Source organism: Amaranthus tricolor, chromosome 12 (genome assembly GCF_026212465.1).
Source record: "Amaranthus tricolor cultivar Red isolate AtriRed21 chromosome 12, ASM2621246v1, whole genome shotgun sequence".
Classification (NCBI taxonomy): Eukaryota; Viridiplantae; Streptophyta; class Magnoliopsida; order Caryophyllales; family Amaranthaceae; genus Amaranthus; species Amaranthus tricolor.
In genome coordinates this window covers 11,483,482-11,504,430 of record NC_080058.1, presented here as the reverse complement: position 1 = coordinate 11,504,430, position 20,949 = coordinate 11,483,482, and the positions used below count along the sequence as shown (strand labels likewise).

Here is a 20,949-nt window from a genome sequence, read left to right as displayed (position 1 = left end):
AGAATTCAATTTAGAAAAATTTCTTTGATATCAAAATAAAAATTAAGCCTCCCAAAAGACAGCAACGAAAACAACCACCATAAGGATGGAAGATAAAGTCATCATGAAGATGAGAACCTACAAGCAAACAACTCTTATTTTATTTAACAAAACAAAATTAAAATAAAAACGACAAATAAAAACAAAGAGATTAAAAGGCAAGTTAATTATGTGAGTAAAAATTAAAGAAAGAGTATGAATTTTGATAGAAAATAAAATTAAACAAATTTTATGAGACAGACTAAGAAAAAGAAAATAAGGCTATTGGTTTGAAATACAAGGAGTACATCATTTTTTAATCATCTTTATTGTTGGGTAAGTCTTGTGTTTGTAATCCACAGTAAAATATCGTGTGCCCTTTTATATATCTCTTTGATTTCTACTTAAATTATTTGGAGTGATATATATTCTCTATCAAATTTCAATTTCAGCTTTCAATAGGAGAAAAAAATTTGAAAAAACAAAATAAAATAAAACTATTTTTAAAAAAGAAAATGAAATTTATTTAAAATAAAATTCTACATTTTAAGCATGTCTTCATTTTAATTACTTAAAGAAGCTATGAGTAATTCAACCAAGTTTATTGATTGAAACTAATTTGTATAGTGATTGAAATTATTAAAATAAATTTTATAGATTAAAAGTGATTGGTACTAAACTTATTTATATAAATAGATTTTCATTAATTGAAACTAATTTTTACTCTCACCAACATCATCATCACCACAACAACAACAATAATAATAATAATAATAATAATAATAATAATAACTTAATTCTAAAGGTCACACCTTTAATTGGTTATCCGTTCTATATTTATTTTATCTTTTAAAAACCATACTTTTATATCACATTTTCTTTTGAAGATCTAAATAACTTAATAAATGCAACTTACTTATTTCTTTTGATGAGGTGATGGTCTATTGCCATCCATAATCTAACCCTACTAATAATCTTATTATAATTTATGTGAGCGAATTTGAGTATTGATAATGATCTAAAAAACTGTAACTTTGATTTGTGTAATATATTAGTAATAATTTCAAAGAGACATATAAGTACATTCATATAACAATATAAATTTTTAAATAATTACTTTATGTTCAGTTTATTTAAAAGGATTTTGCTAACGAACACTAAGAATAAAATCAATTTTATATAATAAATTAAATTATATTTTAAACTTTTAATCATATAAGTATTAACTATTAATTACCCAATATAGCATATAATTTGAAAATTATTATTAGTTTATTAGAGTAGTACTATATTTTTATAGTAAATAAAAAATAAATATCCATAAACCCTAAACCCGCACAATTAAATCAATTTGGGGAATGATAAATTGATCCATTAGTAAGTATGTTGAGCATGGAGCTAAGGCCATGCTTGAAGCTTGTTTAGGATGCATTCTATGCTTCGATTTCTATTGCTCTCCGGGAAATCATCCATATACTCTTCCCCATATTCTACAAATTCGACTGCAAATCATTCAGTTTTCCATTTTCTAAATTCTTCACTATCTAATCGCCCAAAATTCAGCCAACAATATCTTGGTATTTTACAGAGTTTTCTCTTCTCACCTCGCTCTTTTTCTGATTATGCTGTTGAGCAATTCTCTGATGATGAATATGAGTGCGATTTTGAAACGAATACGGTATTTTTCTCTTCTTCTTTTGATGATTTTGATCAGTACATATTAGCTACTTCATCATTTACCTGCGAATTGCGAACTGGAAAGTCGAATTTGGGTCATTTTTGATGAATTGCAAATTTATCTAGTGAAACAAGCAACACTGCCTAGTACTTTAGGGGGTGTTGAACTGGGTTTCGGAAAAACTCTTTTCTCCATTTTTGGCTGTTTGGTTTCACAAGGGATTTTATATAGAAACTTAGGTGAAAAGAGTTTTCCATGGAGGAAACCGATGTTCTTCCACTTTTCCATCCAAAATAATTATTATTTACATTTTCAATTGGAAAATTGTTTTCCATGGAAAATGTTTTTACCAAACCAAACACTCTAGATGAAAACTAAGAAAGAAAAAAGAAAGGAATTTTTTTGACTTTTCTATAAGGCTGTCTCTTGAGATTTTTGTGGTAGTTTTGCTATTTAATGAATCATGGACAAATTTGAGTGTTTCATTATTATGAATATGTTTCTTGCTTGTGCTACTTCTGCCTTATCAAAGGTTGACTGAAATCAACCTATTTGTTAATAAAGAGTGATGCTGCTTAAATCCAATCTCTTGAGCCATTTTAGTGGCATTGGTGCAATGTAATGTTCTTTTTGTGAGGGCTAACATGAAGCGAATGTCCGGTCTTTCTGTGGAGGAGGTACTAGCCTACTAGGTAGGGCCGAGGGCGAATGAAAAAGAAATCCACTTGTAGACCTTAAAATATAAAATCTTTGAAAAATTAAGGAGCTTTTTTGTATGAAAAGAGCAATTTGTTATTACTATAGAAGTTGTGGGATATGATGTGAGGTTTTGTTTTTGCTTAGATACATGATAAAGAGCTGTTATTTAAAAAATATGGATGTTGTTGATGATAGGCATCCTCTTCAGTGGCGAATATTGATGAGTGGAAGTGGAAACTCAGCGTTCTGTTACGCAATGAACAAGAGCTGGAGATTGTGTCTAGAGACAAGAGAGATCGTCGAGATTTCGAGCAGATTTCAAATCTTGCTAGAAGAATGGGGCTTCACTGGTATGCCATAGCAATTTTATGGTTAATTTATGTAACGTGTACTTTTGTTCGCTGCATGATATCCAATCCTTACGTAAGGCGTTGTACTTTTGAACTAGTGAGATATATGGGAAGGTGGTTGTTGCAAGCAAGGTCCCACTTCCAAATTACCGGCCAGACCTTGATGATAAGCGGCCTCAAAGAGAGGTATTGTTACTGTATATTGATAATATGCTCTGTAAATTATTTTTCATGGGGTTTACGTTTACATTTCTATTGCTAAGTAGCTTATTAAAACAATGCTCAATTATTCAGGTGACAATTCCATTAAGCGTACAAAGGAGAGTGGAAAGTTTACTCCAGGAACATCTGGATAGGATTAAATTGAGCCCGGGAAAATGTAATGATAGTTCACTGGAATGTAAGGCCTCAGATGCTGATAGGAACCTCACTTTGGATGGGGAGTCAGATAGTATGTTAGATGTTTCTGTTGTGGAAAAGATTCTTCAGAGGAGGAGCTTGCGATTGCGTAATATGCAGAGAGCTTGGCATGTATGTTGGAATAGTAATCATTTCCAACTAACTTACTTTCAAAAATCGAAACAAGGACATTCTTATGATCCTTTTAAACAGATAAAGTATCTTCTAATTGCAACATATTTTATCTTTCACTGTCAAAGTTCTGTTTAATGCTTGTACATATTATATATATTCCCCATCCACTTCATAGAAAGATTTGATACATAAAGAAACCAAACTGTGTTTTACATTTTTTTGTTCTTTTTATTTGTCAATTATAAGTGCTGGGCGATTATCAAACAGATTTTCTACTGATGGAAGATCATATGTCTTGATGTGTTGGGAACAGGAAGGCGTGATTCTCTCATGTAGACTTGTCATAAAATTGCGGTATTTTTGATACTTTCTTTGCTTTATCATCTGCTTTATAACATCTGTCTACTTCCATGTGTAGGAATCTCCTGAAGGTAGGAAGATGCTGGGCTTTAGGAAATCACTGCCTGCATTTGATGAGAAAGAGAGGCTTCTTCAAGCAATTGCAAAAAATCAAGTACGTCTTGGATATCTGCACCTGTTTCATGTTTGCTTCATTTGTTCCTTGATGTTTTCTATATCTGAATAGTGGAACGTTGAAGCTTGAATAAATTTAGATTGCCAGTTATATTACCGAAATCCTGATGATCATGAGGCATCCAGGATAGTTTTGGTCCATGACATAATAAAATTTATTTGCAAGAAGCAACCTATAGAACAAAGGATATGTGTTGATGAAATTTTATGTTTTATTATGGTTTCGAAGGTTTTGGTCCAAGTAGGCTTTGGCATCGTTGTACTTGTATCATGCTTTCTAAGGCCGCTTCAGTGTTGTAAAGGCTGCAATACTGACATTGACAAGTCCATTTCATCACAATATCCCATGGATTTTCATGATTCCATTCACTCAAATGTGATCAATGACAGGTAATTGTGATTTCGGGTGAGACTGGATGTGGTAAAACCACCCAACTCCCTCAGTACATTTTAGAGTCGGAGATAGAGTCTGGTCGTGGTGCATTCTGCAACATTATCTGCACACAGCCTCGAAGAATATCTGCCATGTCTGTTGCAGAACGAGTGTCTGCAGAGAGAGGAGAGCCTCTTGGTGAAACCGTAAGTTCTGTCAAGTCTTTTGGCTGTTTTTCATCCTTATTTCCACCTTTTATCTTAGAAAATAGTTGTGATGGCTTCAGCAATGCCTCAAATTTTTTTTTTCTGTCCTTTTTAGAAATGAATTTTAGGAGTCTTTTTGGTTCAAGTACTATACTACAACACCTTTTCTTGTTAGGTTGGATATAAAGTCCGTTTAGAAGGAATGAAAGGGAAAAATACCCATCTACTTTTCTGTACCAGTGGTATTTTGCTACGCCGCCTGTTGAGTGATCGAAACTTGAATGGGGTGACCCATGTCTTTGTGGATGAAATTCATGAGCGAGGAATGAATGAAGGTTATATTTACAGCTTGATGTTTTTTTGTATTTCAAGCCTACATTTATTTTCTTCAAAATTTCTGATACTTGGAATACTGTAGACTTTCTCTTGATTGTGCTAAAGGATCTTCTCCCCAGACGTCGGGATTTGAGGTTGATTCTAATGAGTGCTACATTAAATGCGGAACTGTTTTCTAATTACTTTGGAGGTGCCCCTATGATTCACATACCGGTAAGTATAGGAATATTTTCTGATCTGAACTTTAAACATCTTCCCCTTGAGTATGTGCTGTACCTTTTTAGTCTTTATAACAACCATTCTGAACAAACGGTTTGAGAGATCTATACTTTTTCCAACCTAAACTTCTAATTTTGCTTTTAACATTGAACAGGGATTTACATATCCTGTGAGGGCACATTTTCTTGAAGATGTATTGGAAATTACAGGATATAAATTGACCTCATTCAACCAAATTGATGATTATGGCCAAGAAAAAGTTTGGAAAACACAAAGGCAACTAGTGCCAAGGAAGAAAAAGAATCAAATTACCACTCTTGTTGAGGTTTGTGGGACTTTCTTTTGATAATTTATTGTAATCCTTCCAGTGCATCGCTGTCTGATATTTGACATGCTCTGTTTAATTTTTGTTGGTTTTGTGATGCTTTATAATTTTCCTTTGGGGCTACGTCATTTCTAGCTTTTGTTGAAATTTTGAGGTAAAATGTTTTGACTCTTGTTGAGATTTGTGGGACTTTCTTTTGGTCATTTATTGTAGTCCTTCCGTTGCATCGCTGTCTGATATTTGACATGCTCTGTTTAATTTTTGTTTGTTTTGTGATGCTTTATAATTTTCCTTTGGGGCTACGTCATTTCTAGCTTTTGTTAAAATTTTGAGGTAAAATGTTTTGCTAGAAGATACTCTTCTATCCAAAATAAAATTTCCCACAGCATTTGGCATTGAATTTAATGAAAGTAAGTAAATGTGAAAAAATCAACCTAAGTGGATAGAAAGAGGAAGCGTTGTGGGTGGAAGTGTTGAATTGGTTTAAACAAAAGCTTAGATTTGTTGGGGATAGAAAATTAGCCAGAGCAATTATATCTCAGAAGACGTGGGTTGTTTTTCCACCCAATTATAATAATATTTTTGTAGGTACATCTAAATTTATTATTAGGATGATTTTCTTCGATGGATTACAGTGGTGCATCTTTTTTGCTATAGAAAATGGGATCAACCGTATGAATTGGACCTTTGAGCTGGTTACTAATATGCATTGCGTCCTGCTTTGAAATTTTATCACACATTAACTGTATTGCAATACAACTGCATTAAGTGAATATTTTCAATATATTTTTGTTAGGGGGAAAAGACTGAAAATACCCTGTGGGGGACTTGGACATTACTTGACGGTAGATATCGTTCAACATACCCTATATTATTAATATATTGAATGGTGAGAGCCTGTTGGACTCCTCTAATGCAGAAGTGTAAACAAGATCCATTTCCTTCATTTGTTGTGGATTCTAGCTATGTATAGTAACTTACTTAACTTCTGAGTTCTGACAATGCTCCCTCTCTACTATTTTCGAATATCTGAAAGTAAATGGTCACTACATAAAACTGGAACAATATTCTGATTTTATTTCTAATAATACCTTGCCTGGTTTATGTACCAAGTTCTGCTTCTTGGTTCTGACCTCAATGGCTAATTTTTCAGTGGCGATGCTATATATTTACGGAAGGTACCGAATTAAATGTTTCTGGATGTTTACTCTGTTGTTCAAAGATTGTTGCACAAATAATCCAACTTTTTCCAACACAGATGTTAACTTTTTGTTTTTGTTCAAAACTTGTACAAATAAGACATTTTTGGAGATATATTTGCTCTAGAACCGTCATATATATTTCTTGGAAACTGCTTTGCTACTGCTGTTTGATTGAAGCAACATATTGATATGGTCAATTACTCAATTATTACCACTACACTTTTACATCCTATGCAAATATATGGAACTTTGAGAGGTTAGCTAATTTCTGCATGTCCTACCTTTGTTGCCCCGTCATGACTTTCTCCTTCCTCTTCGTCTGGAGAGGAAAATTGCAGCTGCTTCCTTGTGGACTTGCTTGTACCAAATTTAATGCTTCCGTTTTCTTTTGAAGAGTCAGTTTCGAAATATGAGAATTTCCTTTAATTCAATGTTAGAGTTGCTATAATTTTTGTTGATGGCAAGTTCCTTCATTTCCTTTTTGTTTTACTTCAACATGGTTGTTTCTCTAGAATCCTGTCATACTTTGAATGAGCTTTTCACCTTTATTATTTACTGTGATGCCAATTCTTGGTAACCATGTGTCTAGATCTTGAATAGTTATAGAAGTTAGAACTGTTTAGATGTGCCAAGTTCTTGTTTCTTTGGATTATAGAAATGAACCTTTGATACGATTGCTATGATTCTCATTATTTTGCAACGTATTTACAGAATGCTCTGAAAGATTCAAGCTTTGAAAACTACAGTCCCCGTGCACGGGATTCTCTGTCATGTTGGTCACCTGACTGTATCGGTTTTAATCTCATCGAAGCTGTTTTATGTCATATATGTCGAAAGGAAAGGCCTGGCGCTGTTTTGGTTTTCATGACTGGCTGGGAGGATATTAGTTGCTTGAAAGAACAGATTAAAGCTCATCCATTGCTAGGAGACCCGAACAGGGTTCTGCTACTCACTTGTCATGGTTCAATGGCTACATCTGAACAGGTTTATCATTTATCATACATAATTTTTGCGCTGTATTTCCTTTTATCTGTTTTGGTCATTTAATCCCTGCTATGTTTCTTTCTTCTTCCCTCTAATAGTGTGTTGCTGCCATGTTCTTGCAGAAACTGATATTTGAAACGCCGCCACTCAATGTACGTAAAATAGTTTTGGCTACAAATATGGCTGAGGCTAGCATCACAATAAATGATGTAGTCTTTGTTGTTGATTGTGGGAAAGCTAAAGAAACCACATATGATGCTTTGAATAACATCCCATGTCTGCTGCCTTCTTGGATATCGAAGGCTTCTGCTCGGCAAGTGAGTGGCTCATACTAGTTACCTCCGTATTTAATTTTTTATTCCTTTCAAAGATTATTTTTACGAATATCTCCTTGTTCTAGCTCTTTATTTTGCTTTCTCATGCTGGTTATTTTTCTTTGAACTTGCATTGCTTTCTTCTAAGTTTCGTACTTTATGATTTAATATCATGTTCACTTCAAGTGTTTTTCGTCTGCTTTTGTAAGCTTGTTGCGTCAGGCATGTTGCAATACTTATTTTGGGTTTCTAACTCACTGGCTTATGCCAAATCAAATTTGATTAGATATAGAATGTCCCTAGAATATTACTATGGTCTCTGAAAGCTATTGTCCTTGCTCATCTGATAGTCCTACATGTTGATTGCAGAGGAGGGGCAGGGCTGGTCGTGTACAGCCTGGAGAGTGCTACCATTTATATCCTAGCTGTGTGTATAAGGCTTTTGCTGACTACCAACTTCCTGAACTCCTGAGAACTCCATTAAACTCTCTGTGTTTGCAAATAAAAAGTTTACAAATTGGTAGCATTGCAGAATTTTTGTCGGCTGCTCTGCAGCCACCAGAATCATTGGCAGTAAGTGATTTTGACTTGGCTTTCATAATGGTTGTGCTGGTTACCTGCAGTTTGAAGACTGTTTTCTATTATTGAATACCTTTGTTCTAAATATGCTGCTGCAATTTTTAGATTGTAACTTCTTTTGTAGGAAAATTCAAGTATGAGCTATAGTTGAGAGTGTTTAATCTAATTATTTTATTTATGGCATGTATTCTGACTGGAATTAGGACATGCTATAGTATCATGTTTTTTCAATTTGACACGGGTATCATTTGGTGCATTGTGAATAAAATTTCCAAAGATTTGACAATCATTTGGCAGTTTTTCCTTGGCGGCATGAGGCACTCTTGTGGGGCTGAAGGCTGGTCTTCTGGGTGGCTGATAAAACTACTGAAGTCCTGGTTCTACTTTTCTATTATGTTGTAACGTGGTTGCTATCACTTTAATGGTGTGTTATATGAAAAACCTTTTGTAATAGCCATATCAATAAATGGATTGTTCTAAAAACTTATATTACTTTGGTCGGAGCTAAGGATCACCAGAATTTTCTATAGAATTGTTGCTTTTTTTCCAGTCTTTATACCATATGGATGGAAAGAAATATAATTTTTTAAGCATAAAGCCTTCAATTTGATGTATTTTTGGAGAGGGCCGCCACATTTTAGGCTAACACCAATGAAATATTTTTAGATTTTAGCTCTAGATTATCTTTGTAGGAATGAATGGAGAATTTAACGTAATTTTCTTGTTTTTTAAGGGATGCCTTGTCCTTAATCTTGTATGGTCTTTATTTATTAAATAAATTTTTTCTTGACAAAAAAAAAACATTTGGAACTTTGCTTAATACATTAGTGTTTTCTCTGTCCTCATTGTACTATACTTCTATTCAACACTTGGAACCGTCTCCTAATTGTATTCATAAACTCATTGTCTCTCTTTATTTCATTCACACAATTCTTCCACCCACTTGTTTTTTTGTCTCTCCGACTACTTTTTTCAAAACATTAGTAAATCACAATTTCTTGGTGTAGCGAATTGATGAGAACTGAAGGTTTCTCATTGAATAGAGGTAACTAGAAAGATCATTTAACGTAAACACACTTGATTATGAAAGAAAACTTAGAAAGGTTATTGTAATGCAAAGTACAAGAGTTACTAAAATCTTATAACTATAGTAATATGACTGTGCTTTCTTATTACGATCTACCGTGACCTCCTATACATAGGATTATGCTTTCACTGCATGTACTGTTGTTGTAATAATTTTGAAGCTGCAGTTTGTTATATTATTTTTAGAACTAAAAGGTTTATGAATGAGAATGTGTTGAATTGTCTTACAGAGAAAGTGTATCATTTTCTTGTTCTTTTCTTCTGTGCTTCTGATTTATAAGTTATGTGTCCTTTGAGTTTAATTGAAGCGATGCGTGATCTTTATAGAGTGGGAAAGTTGGAATTTTCTATAGATATTGTATCTTTTTCCTTGAAGTCATAGGTGTTGTAACTTGTTATATAGGTCCAAAACGCAATTGGTTTTCTGAAAATGATTGGGGCTTTGGATGAGAATGAGCATCTTACAAATCTTGGTTAGTATGTTAAACTCTACTACATGTGGGTCTTTTGTACTAGATGTATATCATCTTACAAGTTACATGTTTATCACTAGGGAAATATTTGGCTATGCTCCCAGTTGATCCAAAACTTGGAAAGATGCTTATAATGGGTGCCATCTTCTGCTGCTTTGACCCTGTTCTAACAATAGTGGCGGGTCTTAGTGTCAAGGATCCTTTTCTTTTACCTCAAGAGAAAAAGGATGTAAGTCTCCTCATTTTCACTCCCTTCCTTTTTTTTCCTTTCTGTATTGCTTTGTATCTTCATCTTTTTCCATTTTTATTCTGTAATACTAGTACGTGTATATTTTATCACAATTTCTTATGAATGGGTAAACAATTTTTCAACCATTCTTGATTTTTAGGTGTTGTTTTTAAACACTTTAGCAAAGATGTTTTGCTATTTCGAAAAAAAAAAGAAATTAATATCCAGCATACTTTAATGTAACCTTGATGTGTGCTAATAAAGAAGAAAAAGCAAATTTAAATTTTTTGTTAAGAGTATTTAAAACAACCCTCAATGTTTACTTGACCCATAGGCCACCAAATTCTCTGAAAGGGGCCTGGTAGCAGTAATGGAATATTTGTCCAATTTAATAAACCTTGTGGAATATTTTATTGGTTGGGTTAATATGTCCAATTCAATTAATATTCTGAAATATTTTGAATTTGTATTCTTAATGGTAGGAGTAATGAATAAGAGAGGATAAAGAATTGAGTTTAATGTTTGAAGGTGATTGAAAGAGGAGATAGAAAGAAATTTGTAGAAGGGGAGTTAAAGGTAATTAAGGTCATTTCAATATTTATCAGGTCATTTCAATATCCGTTGACCGGAATCTGGTGGGATGGTAACAATGCTCGAACGTTTCTAATTTATAGTGACTATAACTCGTAAATATTTAACTTTAAGGCTATAATTTGTACATGATCTAAATTTCAAGACTGTTTTTAATAAATGATTCTAATAATAATGATAATAATAGTAGTAGAAGTAATGAATACTAAAATAATAAAAAATCTATTTAATTGACATCAGAAAACAAATTCTTCCCTACTATTTTCCACTGCCTAGCCGATTACAAAAAAAGGGGAAAATGCGTTGCTAAGAATCAGAATTAAACCTTAGTCTAAAGTGTGAAATTCTAAAGGCACTACTAAACTCAACCAAATTCACGTGATATCAATTGATATCACTTACTACACTTTGTATTAGACTTTGAAGGTGGGTATACTTTATCTAAAACTATTAGTTGGCATATAGATAATTAGTTCGTAGAAGTTACGTTATAAGGAAAAGAAGAAAATTTTGAGGTAGTCAATTATGTGTAAATTGTTTTGTTTTCATTAACCTAAATAAAAGGTATCCTTAGGTGTTCTTGATGCAACTTATTAGAGTATCTAGGAGTTGAACATGTAAGTGTCACTAAGCTATGTTGGACGCAAGATTTCTTTGAACGATGCTAGCTAGTCTTCTAAGTGTCTAAAGCATTGGTGATGAATTCTATACAATTTTTTTCCCGGATGTGCTTTAATAGGATCAATGAAGTTGTGAGAAGGAGGTTTGTTAATTGCCAAATGTTTGTTGTGTGGAATTTTTTGCGAAAAAGGTTAAGTCTTGAATGTTGTCTTGCATGACATAACAACATATTCTTTGAAGACAATTGTTTTTCATGGAAGGAGTTTCTCCCAAGCCGACATTTCTATGCTTTATTAGTGCAAAAGCAAATAGGTTGTCAAGGCTGTTTCGATTAACCCTTGATCATAGTGCAAAAACAAGGTCGCTTGTCGCATCGCATCGCATGAGCTGCATTTTAAAGGTTTTTGAAAAAAAAAAATCAAATTGATATTACCCGCATGTTTTAGGTCATTTCAAGGGATGTCTTATGCTTTTCAGCCGCTTTACGATAACTGCAACACTTCTGTTACTGTATCGCGACCATTATTACATTTTGCGCAATGCACTTGATAGCAAACATCATATGCAATTTCACATAAATAAACTTGCACGTGTCTAATGAGCCATTTTGCTGTCCACTATAATTCGAAATAAAAGAATTATAAATTTTTTGCTTCGTCAAGAATGAACAATAATGTTTTTGTTATATGTAGTTACTGAATTAATTTTTACTTACAAAACATGTGATGTTTCAGGTGATGATTTTTACTTGTTAGAATTGTTTATTTGGTGAAATTTGAATTTTACAAGTTGAATATATGGTTTATATGGTTTCATACCGTCATCTCTCTTATTACGTTTGAGGATTGAAGTGGTAGACACTTGTGGTGTTGAAATTTTGTTCATAACAAAGTTTACTTTAATAGAATATGCAAAAATTATCATTTTAAAACTAGGAAACACATGAAGTCTAGATTGACAAATGGGACGATGTTGTTTGTTCAGCTAAGTATAATTCATGTACTATCTTCTCTTTGAATGAGATTCTCATTTGGGAGCTAGCTGCTAGAGGATGGGACGAGGTTATGCATGCTTAAGCATCATGATAACAGTTTAATTAAAACTTTGCAAATGATATGGCTTTGGTTGCATATTTTCCATTTGATAGAGCTTGTTTTAGTTGAAGTGGTAACCCTTGACAAGTGTAAATCATTTTTCTTTTATATCCTTGTTCAGTTAGCTGGGATAGCGAAGGCCAGATTTTCTGCAAAGGATTACAGTGACCATATGGCACTTGTTCGTGCATATGAAGGATGGAAAGATGCTGAGAGAGAAGGATCTGCTTATGAATACTGCTGGAGGAATTTCCTCTCTGCTCAAACTCTTCAGGCTATCCATTCCATTCGGAAGCAATTCAATTTTATTTTAAAAGATGCTGGCCTAATTGATGAAGATGTGACTTCAAATAATAAGTTAAGTCATAATCAATCATTGGTCCGTGCAGTCATATGTTCTGGCCTGTTCCCTGGCATAGCATCTGTTGTGGTGAGATACTTGTGTTCTAACGGCCTTTTTGGGGGTGGTAATAAACGGTGGTAATGGGAATGAAAAGTAGTGTAATTTTGGTTGAAAAATCTCTTGGCTACCTTGATGGTCATGCTTGTCAAACTTCAATCATCTCATTTTCTTCATAAAATTCATTCCAATGCATTACCATTGGGAGATGTGGTATTAGGTGGTAATAGAAATTTGTAAACAAAAAAACTTTTTTGTGATTAAAGTTTCATCACTATGGGAATGATATGGAACTTTTGATGAAATTTTACATTATAAATCATTCCCATTATCACCATTTAGTACCACTAACCAAACGAGCCGTAAGTGTATTTCTGGATCTACTTTGCCGTCTCATATAATTGACATGTCCCAATCGGATACTTGCAGCACAGGGAGACGTCAATGTCATTTAAGACGAAGGATGATGGACAAGTTTTACTCTATGCGGTATGTAAGGAGTTTGTCAAATACTAAGATTTTGCTTTTCACTTGCAACCTTGAAAGTTGAAATTTGAAACTGAAAATGGAAGTTATCAGCACTCAATATGTGACTGATAGTCTGACACTGATACCTTACATTTTACTCAAGCCTTAGACATGTATCATTTTTCTTCTCTTTCTTTATTATGTGCTTTGATAATGGCCCAAAAGGGTGTTTGAGTGGGTATGAAGGTTGCTTTTGTCTTAAATTACTGAGTACATTGCTTGGTCTGTAGTTTGGCTGTAGCAATGAGTTAACATTCTCTGTGAATAGCCTAATTACTGTAGCGTTATGAGAGTTGTGTAATTCCACTTTTGTCTGATGCTGATTGAAGGTAGTTTCCCTACTTAATGTTATATTCACACGCAAATAAGCATTGTGTGACTTGAAGAATCTTGAAGGAAGGTTCTGCAACCTTGGGGTGATTTTTTTTTTTTGGATATTTTGAGTTAGATTTTTGACGAAAATTAAAATTCTCAAGAGAGTAGTGAGATCTTACCTTTTGTTCACAATATCTCTTGATCTTCCCCTTTAATTTCCCTTTCATCCTTTTTATTTGTTCCTTTTTGGGAAGCATATCTAATTTTGCACAATTGTTTAGTTGTTAATATTCCCCCGCCTAATTGTTACTGTTTAATAGCCTAAATTAAATTTCGAAGCTCATGGATATTAGTTTCTTGAGTGCGGATGAAGGAATTTGGAAGGAAGGAAGAAGAGGAAGAGTGAGTGATCTATTTTCATTTTTATCAATGCGAAGTTGGAAAATGGAAAGGGAAGGGAAGGGAAGGGAAGGAATTGAAGGGATCCAATTCCCTATTTGATACTAATTCTTTTAAATATTGGAGGGATTTTAAAGGAAATGCAATCCCCATCATTCCCTTCCCTTTTCTCTATGATTGCTGTCAAGCATTGTTAACTATATTTATATATCCGACAAACTGTGTTGCTAATTTATGTATAGTTATTCATCATGTATTTTCCTTTGGCCCGACTTAGTTTGTGAGCTAGCCTTCTCTTTCCACTTTTTGTGTAACTAATAGGGCTGTTTTGATTTGTTGTAGAACTCAGTCAATGCACGATACCAGACAATTCCCTATCCTTGGCTAGTCTTTGGGGAAAAAGTAAAAGTCAACACTGTTTTTATACGTGATTCAACAGGTGTCTCTGATTCAATATTGATGCTCTTTGGTGGTGCTCTTAGCAATGGAGGGCAGGTGATGCAACTTCTGCTCTCTCTCTCCCCACTACTCTTTTTTTTCAATCCGAGTTTCACTTGGAAGAGCAATTAAACAAAACCTTATGACTTTGTAGCCTGGGCATTTAAAAATGTTGGATGGCTATGCTGAGTTTTTCATGGATCCAAACCTGGCGGAGTCCTACGGCAAGTTGAAGGAGGAGCTTGATAAGCTCTTGCAGAAAAAGGTAAGGCTATGCCATGTTTTTATTTTGTTCATTTCTCCTTTTCATTGACAGTTTGTATGCTTTCTTAAAGTATGCTTAGATTTCAGTCACACAGCTAGAAGTTTTGATGGCGTGCTTATGCATACATTCGACCATATGCATGTTTGCAAATGCTTAATGTGCGTTTAGAAAAGATTTTGTAATTGTAGGTTCGAGGTTGAGTTCTGATCTTTGTTGCTAAGTAGTACATATTGTAGTTAAAGGGTTGTATATTTTTATGTTTTATGACTCCATGTATTATAGAAGTATAACAATTTATAAATAAACGATAGATTATTCATTACTCGGTGCAGTTGAGTCGTCTCCAAGATGTTAGTTGGGATAGCCAGTGAAGTTTACTTGGGGCAATTAACTTCATCTTAAAGTTTGCTCATCATTCTAATATTTCTGTCATCTTCTTGACTAAATTTTTTATGACAATGCTCATGGTTTGCAACAATACAGCTTGAAGACCCTACCATTGACATCCTAAAAGAAGGAAAGTACCTAATGTTTGCTGTTCAGGAACTAGTATCAGGAGACCAATGTGAAGGGAGATTCGTGTTTGGCCGTGAAAGTAAGAAACCCAAGGATCCTACGGATAATAATAGATTCACAAGAGATGGAATGAACCCGAAGAGCTTGCTGCAAACTTTATTGATGAGAGCTGGACATTCTCCTCCTAAATACAAAACTAAACACTTGAAAACCAATGAGTTCAGGGCACTAGTGGAATTCAAGGGCATGCAATTTGTGGGGAAGCCCCAGAGGAACAAGCAGCTGGCCGAAAAGGATGCTGCTATTGAAGCTTTGGCGTGGTTGACTCACACCGACCACAAAATTGAGAACGAGGATGATAATTCTCCTCCAGATGTCACTGACAATATGCTTAAACTCCTTGGAAAACGTAGGAAATCTAAACGCCATTGATACTCTTTGGCTACCTTCCTTTTGTTGCTGCTCACAGAAAGTGAGGATAAGTAGCTGAAGCTTGTAGTATTTGCTCGAGAATGCTTTCTGAATGCTTCTGAAACTTATCACAGGGAAGGCCTCTCAATGAGTTTCTTTTACAGAAGACGTGAACGCTAAAGCTACCAACTAATAATGATCAGCAGTCCAGATGAGAAAAGACAGTCACATTTTTTTTTATATATTATTATTATTATTAACATTGATGGAGCAGAAAATACAACAGGAAAATAGGGAATACAATAATTTTGGCATGGTTTTATCTTGATATTAGATGATTAGATCCATATTATGTTGTTTGGGGCCACAAGAATTGTACAGACTGTAATATTCATTTGTTCCAAGATATCAGGTAATGACTACGGGCCATCAAGAATCAATAGAGTTCTCAAATGAAATGAACATCTAATACGAAATTTCATGTTATCTTAAAATTACTAATCATTTAAAGAGTAGAATTTTTCCTTTGTACTTTTGTCCCATTAGAGACAATTGATTAATAAAATAAGAAAAATAAAGGCAGCAGCATTTGGTATGAATATATACACGCACAAAAAAAAACATGTTGTGAGAGACGATTTCTCCTAAAGACGCATTAGATATATAAACTAAATAGTCTAATTAATAGGAGTATAAATTAAAGAGAAAATAAGAATTTGGGCTTCTTGGTTTGAGGTCATCTCTTTGAGAGGCGGTCTCTTACAAAAAAAAAAAAAAAAACAAAAACAGAAAAGTAGGCGGCTGAGAAGAGAGGTACGACGTGTGGTATTGCATCAATCCGATTGAAGGCCATTCATAATTGTTTTGCTTCAACTTTTGACACGGTGTTCTTGTCTATCCAACCTACATATTCAACGGTTGGATTGTCGTTTTGTACATTGTAAGTGGGTAATTCGTATTTGCCTTAATTTACCGTAATTTTTATTTTACCACTTTTGAGTAATGTTTTAGAGTTGTTTGGTGTTTGTATTGCCTCTAGTATTGTCTAGATAGGATTTTGGTTGACCCATTAATTTTATTGGTGATTAGTGGAACAATTTGGTACCACTTACGGTCATTTGGTTTTTTCCCTCATTAGGTTTCCACGTAAAAATATTGTGTGTGCTTTACTTTTGCAATTTTACTTTATTATTGTTTGCTTGATTGAATTGGTTTATGTTTACTCATCTAATAACACAAAGGAAGAAAGTATGTGTTTTATAGTGCCATTTTTCTCAACAGTTAAGCAGTAACTTCTGCTCACCCATCACCTACTAAATTTGTAATAGCTCAAAAAATCTCTTTAAAAGGTTAATTCTGAATAATAATTGTAAAGCGTAGTTTCTAACGATAAGTTCGATTAAAAAAATGAAAAAAATACATTCGTAGCACCAAAAGACATTATTCATTTCATCCTTAATGATCATCATCATCATCATAACCACTGTATTCCGTTCACAAAAAAATATGGTCCGGGTCTGGGGAGGGAAGGACGAGGGCAACTCATACCCATAAAGAAGAGCGCGGCCAAAAGATTTCCCCGACTCGAGAAAGACTAAGAAAAGTTTCTGCAACGAGAAAGATAAATAAAATGCATATAGATAAAATAAATAAGTAAAAACAATTAAAAATAAAAATGAAAATAATAATAATAATAATAATAATAATAATAATAATAATAGAAACGAGAAAAAGCAAGAGAACAAGAACACCAACAGGTAAGCGAAGAGAAAATCAGTAATCTAAAACATGGATAAGGCGCCTTTAACTAGAAGATTCAATATACGCTGTTTGATATTGGGTAATCCAGCAAATGCTCATAAGAGTCAAATATTCTTGACAAATAACTAGAAGTTTGAATCAATGAATAAGGTAACTATGGCTAAGGCCTAAACGTAGTAACAATTAGTCCCATGCGCAAACTTGAGCCTATTCCTTACATTATTGGTAATTTGAAGACGGAGAATGTATAGTTCATAGTGCAATATTGTAAGGTAGCCCTTTGCAGTCAGGTGTTAATTACTTTATTCTATATCCTCTTTACCTTCACCTCACCATGGGTAAAAAATGCAAAGTTAGCTCAAGGATTAGTGAGTTCTGACTTAAAAGATACCCAGAACCCATGTACTCCCTTTTTATATGGAATGTAGATCCATGAAAATTATGATCTCACATTACAGACATCATGTACCTTCAAATTCTCCACATTAGCCATTGCTCACGTAATGATAGTCAAAATTCTTATGTTAACTTGCTTTCAATCTCTTCTTTCCTCGAACTATACATAATCATGTATGTTCATTGTAATTATGTATGTTAACTCGTAGAGTTAAATTCTTAACAGAGTGGACAAGCAGATTGTTGGATCCATGAACTTCAAAAACACTATATCTTCAAGTGTCTAAAGTAATAATATACACATTGTGTATAGGGCCACATGCATCAATTCCCAACCTAGCTGAACCAATAATTGTCAACTTGCGAATAACTATTTCCTATCATCTGACAAGAAAAAACCGGAGCCACTATTGCAATACTACTAATCAAAGCCAATATGGGCTGCTTAGAGATCAAAAGAAATCATAACAAGGTACACTTTTGCAATGCACTAGCACAGGAAGCCATGACCTTTATAGCAACCACAATTCATTGTCTAATTCTAAATGGTATTAACCAACACAAAAGTACATCATACAACAGTCGAAATTCTCTAAAAAGTAAATATTAGAAGCAGAACATAGAGCACCTTAGATTTAGATTATTGTTATGCAGAAGCTTGATATCTGTTAATAGTCTCTTCCATCTTATCAAGCTGAGAAATTACACACTCCAGCTTCTTGCAAGAAATCTCACTCGATAATCTTGCTCTGTAATCACACTTCTCAAATGGTCGATATTCACATGCGCTCTTGATCTCTTCACGTAGCGTTACTTGAATATCCTATCTTGCACGGGTAAGCCAAAGAATGTGTCCAGATCATCAACATTTTCACCACAAAAAGACATCATACATACAAAGCTACCTTTTTTGAGAGCAATGTCATACACTTTAACCATTAAAAAACAATTTTTTAGAGATATTTTTCATTGCAAGAAATCTGACAATCATAAAATCCAAAAAACGGCGTAGGGTTGCAAGTTCATTTATTTTGGAACACAGAATCCTAATTCAATTCACAATTTGCTTTGAAACCCCAAAACAACACCAAAAGCAGCACCAAATTTGTAAGAAAAATTTTCTTTGAATCAAATTTACACGAAAGTATTGAGACAATATTCATTTAGGTGTACAAGTATAAAAAGAGACACCTTGATCATTTTCATAAACTCGCCACAATGGTTGTTGAGCAGTTCCTTGCGAGGGCCAGCTGGATTTGCAATTTCGTCCATGACTCCTCCTGCAAGCTCCAAAACCCTAACTATTCTCTGCATTTAAAATTATTTTTGGTCAAAGAGATTGAAAATTTAAATTGAATGAAAGAACGGATAAAAAATTAAGAAAAACGAATGAATTGAAATTCACCTTCTCAACATTTTGAAGGCGTTGGAGAGAAGTGTTTTGACTTGATGGTGAATCCACGTTCATGGCGACACTCTCTGTGATACAAGTAGGTCTAATTGATTTATTAAATTGCAATCTATATTTAAAGAGTTGATTTTTTTCTTAACTAGTTGTGGGAAGGATGGTCATGGGGCGGGTCTAGCCAAATTCAAACCCAAATCATTAATTTTTGATGGATCCAGAACCTAAGAGTCTAAAATTTTCAGAGCCATATCCAGACCCGTCAAGTCTGGTGGGTCTAGGGTCCTAAATAGGGGTGTTCATAACCGGATACCAGATTTGTCGGGTACAAGATAAATCGGTTCGGGACACCATGTATTGTTGATTTTTATAGGCTTTATTATCATTAGGATTGAAGGTTAGAGCATTGATATTGTTCCGTGTTGCTATGTGGGTCTTGCAAACCCCAATATGGTGGCCTCTAGCCACATCTATTTAGGTATTGTGACTTCACTGGTTTGGTACCCAGTCGATTTAGTTCTCGGTGGTAGGACCATCTGTATATGGTTGCTATACGGGGGTATGATCATGTTTTACCGTTGGGCGCCGGTATGGCCCCTCACCGCCCTTGGTTGAGGTGTTGCCATGTGGGTCTTGCAAACCCCAATATGGTGGCCTCTAGTCACATATATAGATAGATATTTGAAAACGGTTAAACTCTTGGTTCAAGTGATACCGAGAAGTTATGAAGTCGAAAAGAAGCGAAGAAGATAGAAATGACGGTGAGAAGTTGAAATTGATGTTTAGTGGTTATGATTAGCACCTGGAGTGTTGTGAAATCACCCTCATATTATGACATACTCTATTGATACTAATTATGCCTTATTATGACATGATGTTAGTTTCTGACGTGTATATGTTTGATTTGTTTGAAATGGCTCTTTCTATGATGGCCCTGTGATGATATGTTTGATATTCCGTCTTACGTGCAACAGCCAGCAGTAAGATCATAAATAGACTTAAATAGGTTATGGAGTCTCTCTTGCATTGCGTATGAGGGATCAAGTGCGTAACTTATGTTTATAATAATGGGAGAACAAGATGGAGATAACATAGAAAAGGTTTACCAATTAACATTCAATAAAATTAGAAATTTAAAACAATTGCACAAATTTAAAACTTTTATGGAAAGAAAGAAAAAGAATAAGAAAAAGTACATACATGGTTTGATACTGAATGCAGAACGCGGGAGGTTGATGGTGGGCCGGTAAAGGATGAAGGTGGAGTTGTTGGGATGAAGGGGCTGCCTACTGCTGGACAAAATGGGTAAAGAAAGTAGGAAGTAAGGGGAATCAGGAGCGGGATTGAAAGGAATTATGGGGAATTAGAAATGTAGAGTAAAAGCAATATTATTCCCCAAATTGATTTAGTTGTGCGGGTTTAGGGTTTATGGATATTTATTTTGTATTTATTATTTTCGTAAAAAAATATTTTTATCCATATAAGTCTTACATATCTCCCATTAATTTCATTCTAATATTTCTACAACCTTTATATTTCCACTGACATTTTAAAAGTTTATTATTATTTTATTTATTTTATTTTAATGTAATAATATTTCCACTGACATTTTAAAAGTTTATTATTATTTTATTTATTTTATTTTAATGTAACACTTGAATTTTTTCCCG

At 34.0% G+C, this 20,949-nt stretch overlaps 2 protein-coding genes across 5 annotated transcripts; one reads left to right on the top strand and one right to left on the bottom strand.

Moving 5' to 3' along the window:
* The first annotated feature begins 1,321 nt into the window (after positions 1-1,321).
* On the top strand, positions 1,322-16,214 carry LOC130797327 (DExH-box ATP-dependent RNA helicase DExH3). The gene is made up of 19 exons (XM_057659890.1): positions 1,322-1,696; positions 2,591-2,745; positions 2,844-2,931; positions 3,040-3,276; positions 3,698-3,793; positions 4,204-4,392; positions 4,568-4,727; positions 4,811-4,941; positions 5,102-5,272; positions 7,186-7,458; positions 7,581-7,775; positions 8,142-8,345; positions 9,841-9,910; positions 9,991-10,139; positions 12,567-12,875; positions 13,275-13,334; positions 14,430-14,582; positions 14,680-14,790; positions 15,274-16,214. Exons 1-19 carry the CDS (start codon positions 1,445-1,447, stop codon positions 15,736-15,738), a joined length of 3,468 nt encoding a protein of 1,155 aa, XP_057515873.1. The 5' UTR covers positions 1,322-1,444; the 3' UTR covers positions 15,739-16,214.
* Positions 16,215-16,547: 333 nt separating this feature from the next.
* On the bottom strand, positions 16,548-20,692 carry LOC130797328 (mediator of RNA polymerase II transcription subunit 11-like). Of its 4 annotated transcripts, XM_057659892.1 has the most exons (5): positions 20,480-20,692; positions 19,280-19,353; positions 19,066-19,182; positions 18,503-18,697; positions 16,548-17,324 (listed from the first exon to the last, which is right to left on the bottom strand). In XM_057659892.1, the coding sequence occupies exons 2-4, from the start codon at positions 19,340-19,342 to the stop codon at positions 18,521-18,523; spliced, it is 357 nt and encodes a 118-aa protein (XP_057515875.1). In that variant the 5' UTR covers positions 19,343-19,353; positions 20,480-20,692; the 3' UTR covers positions 16,548-17,324; positions 18,503-18,520. The 4 variants fall into 4 exon arrangements, with proteins under 4 accessions (XP_057515875.1, XP_057515876.1, XP_057515874.1 ...); XM_057659893.1 differs by lacking the exon at positions 16,548-17,324 and having other exon boundaries at positions 18,334-18,697; positions 19,280-19,370; XM_057659891.1 differs by lacking the exon at positions 16,548-17,324 and having other exon boundaries at positions 18,334-18,697.
* Positions 20,693-20,949: the final 257 nt, after the last annotated feature.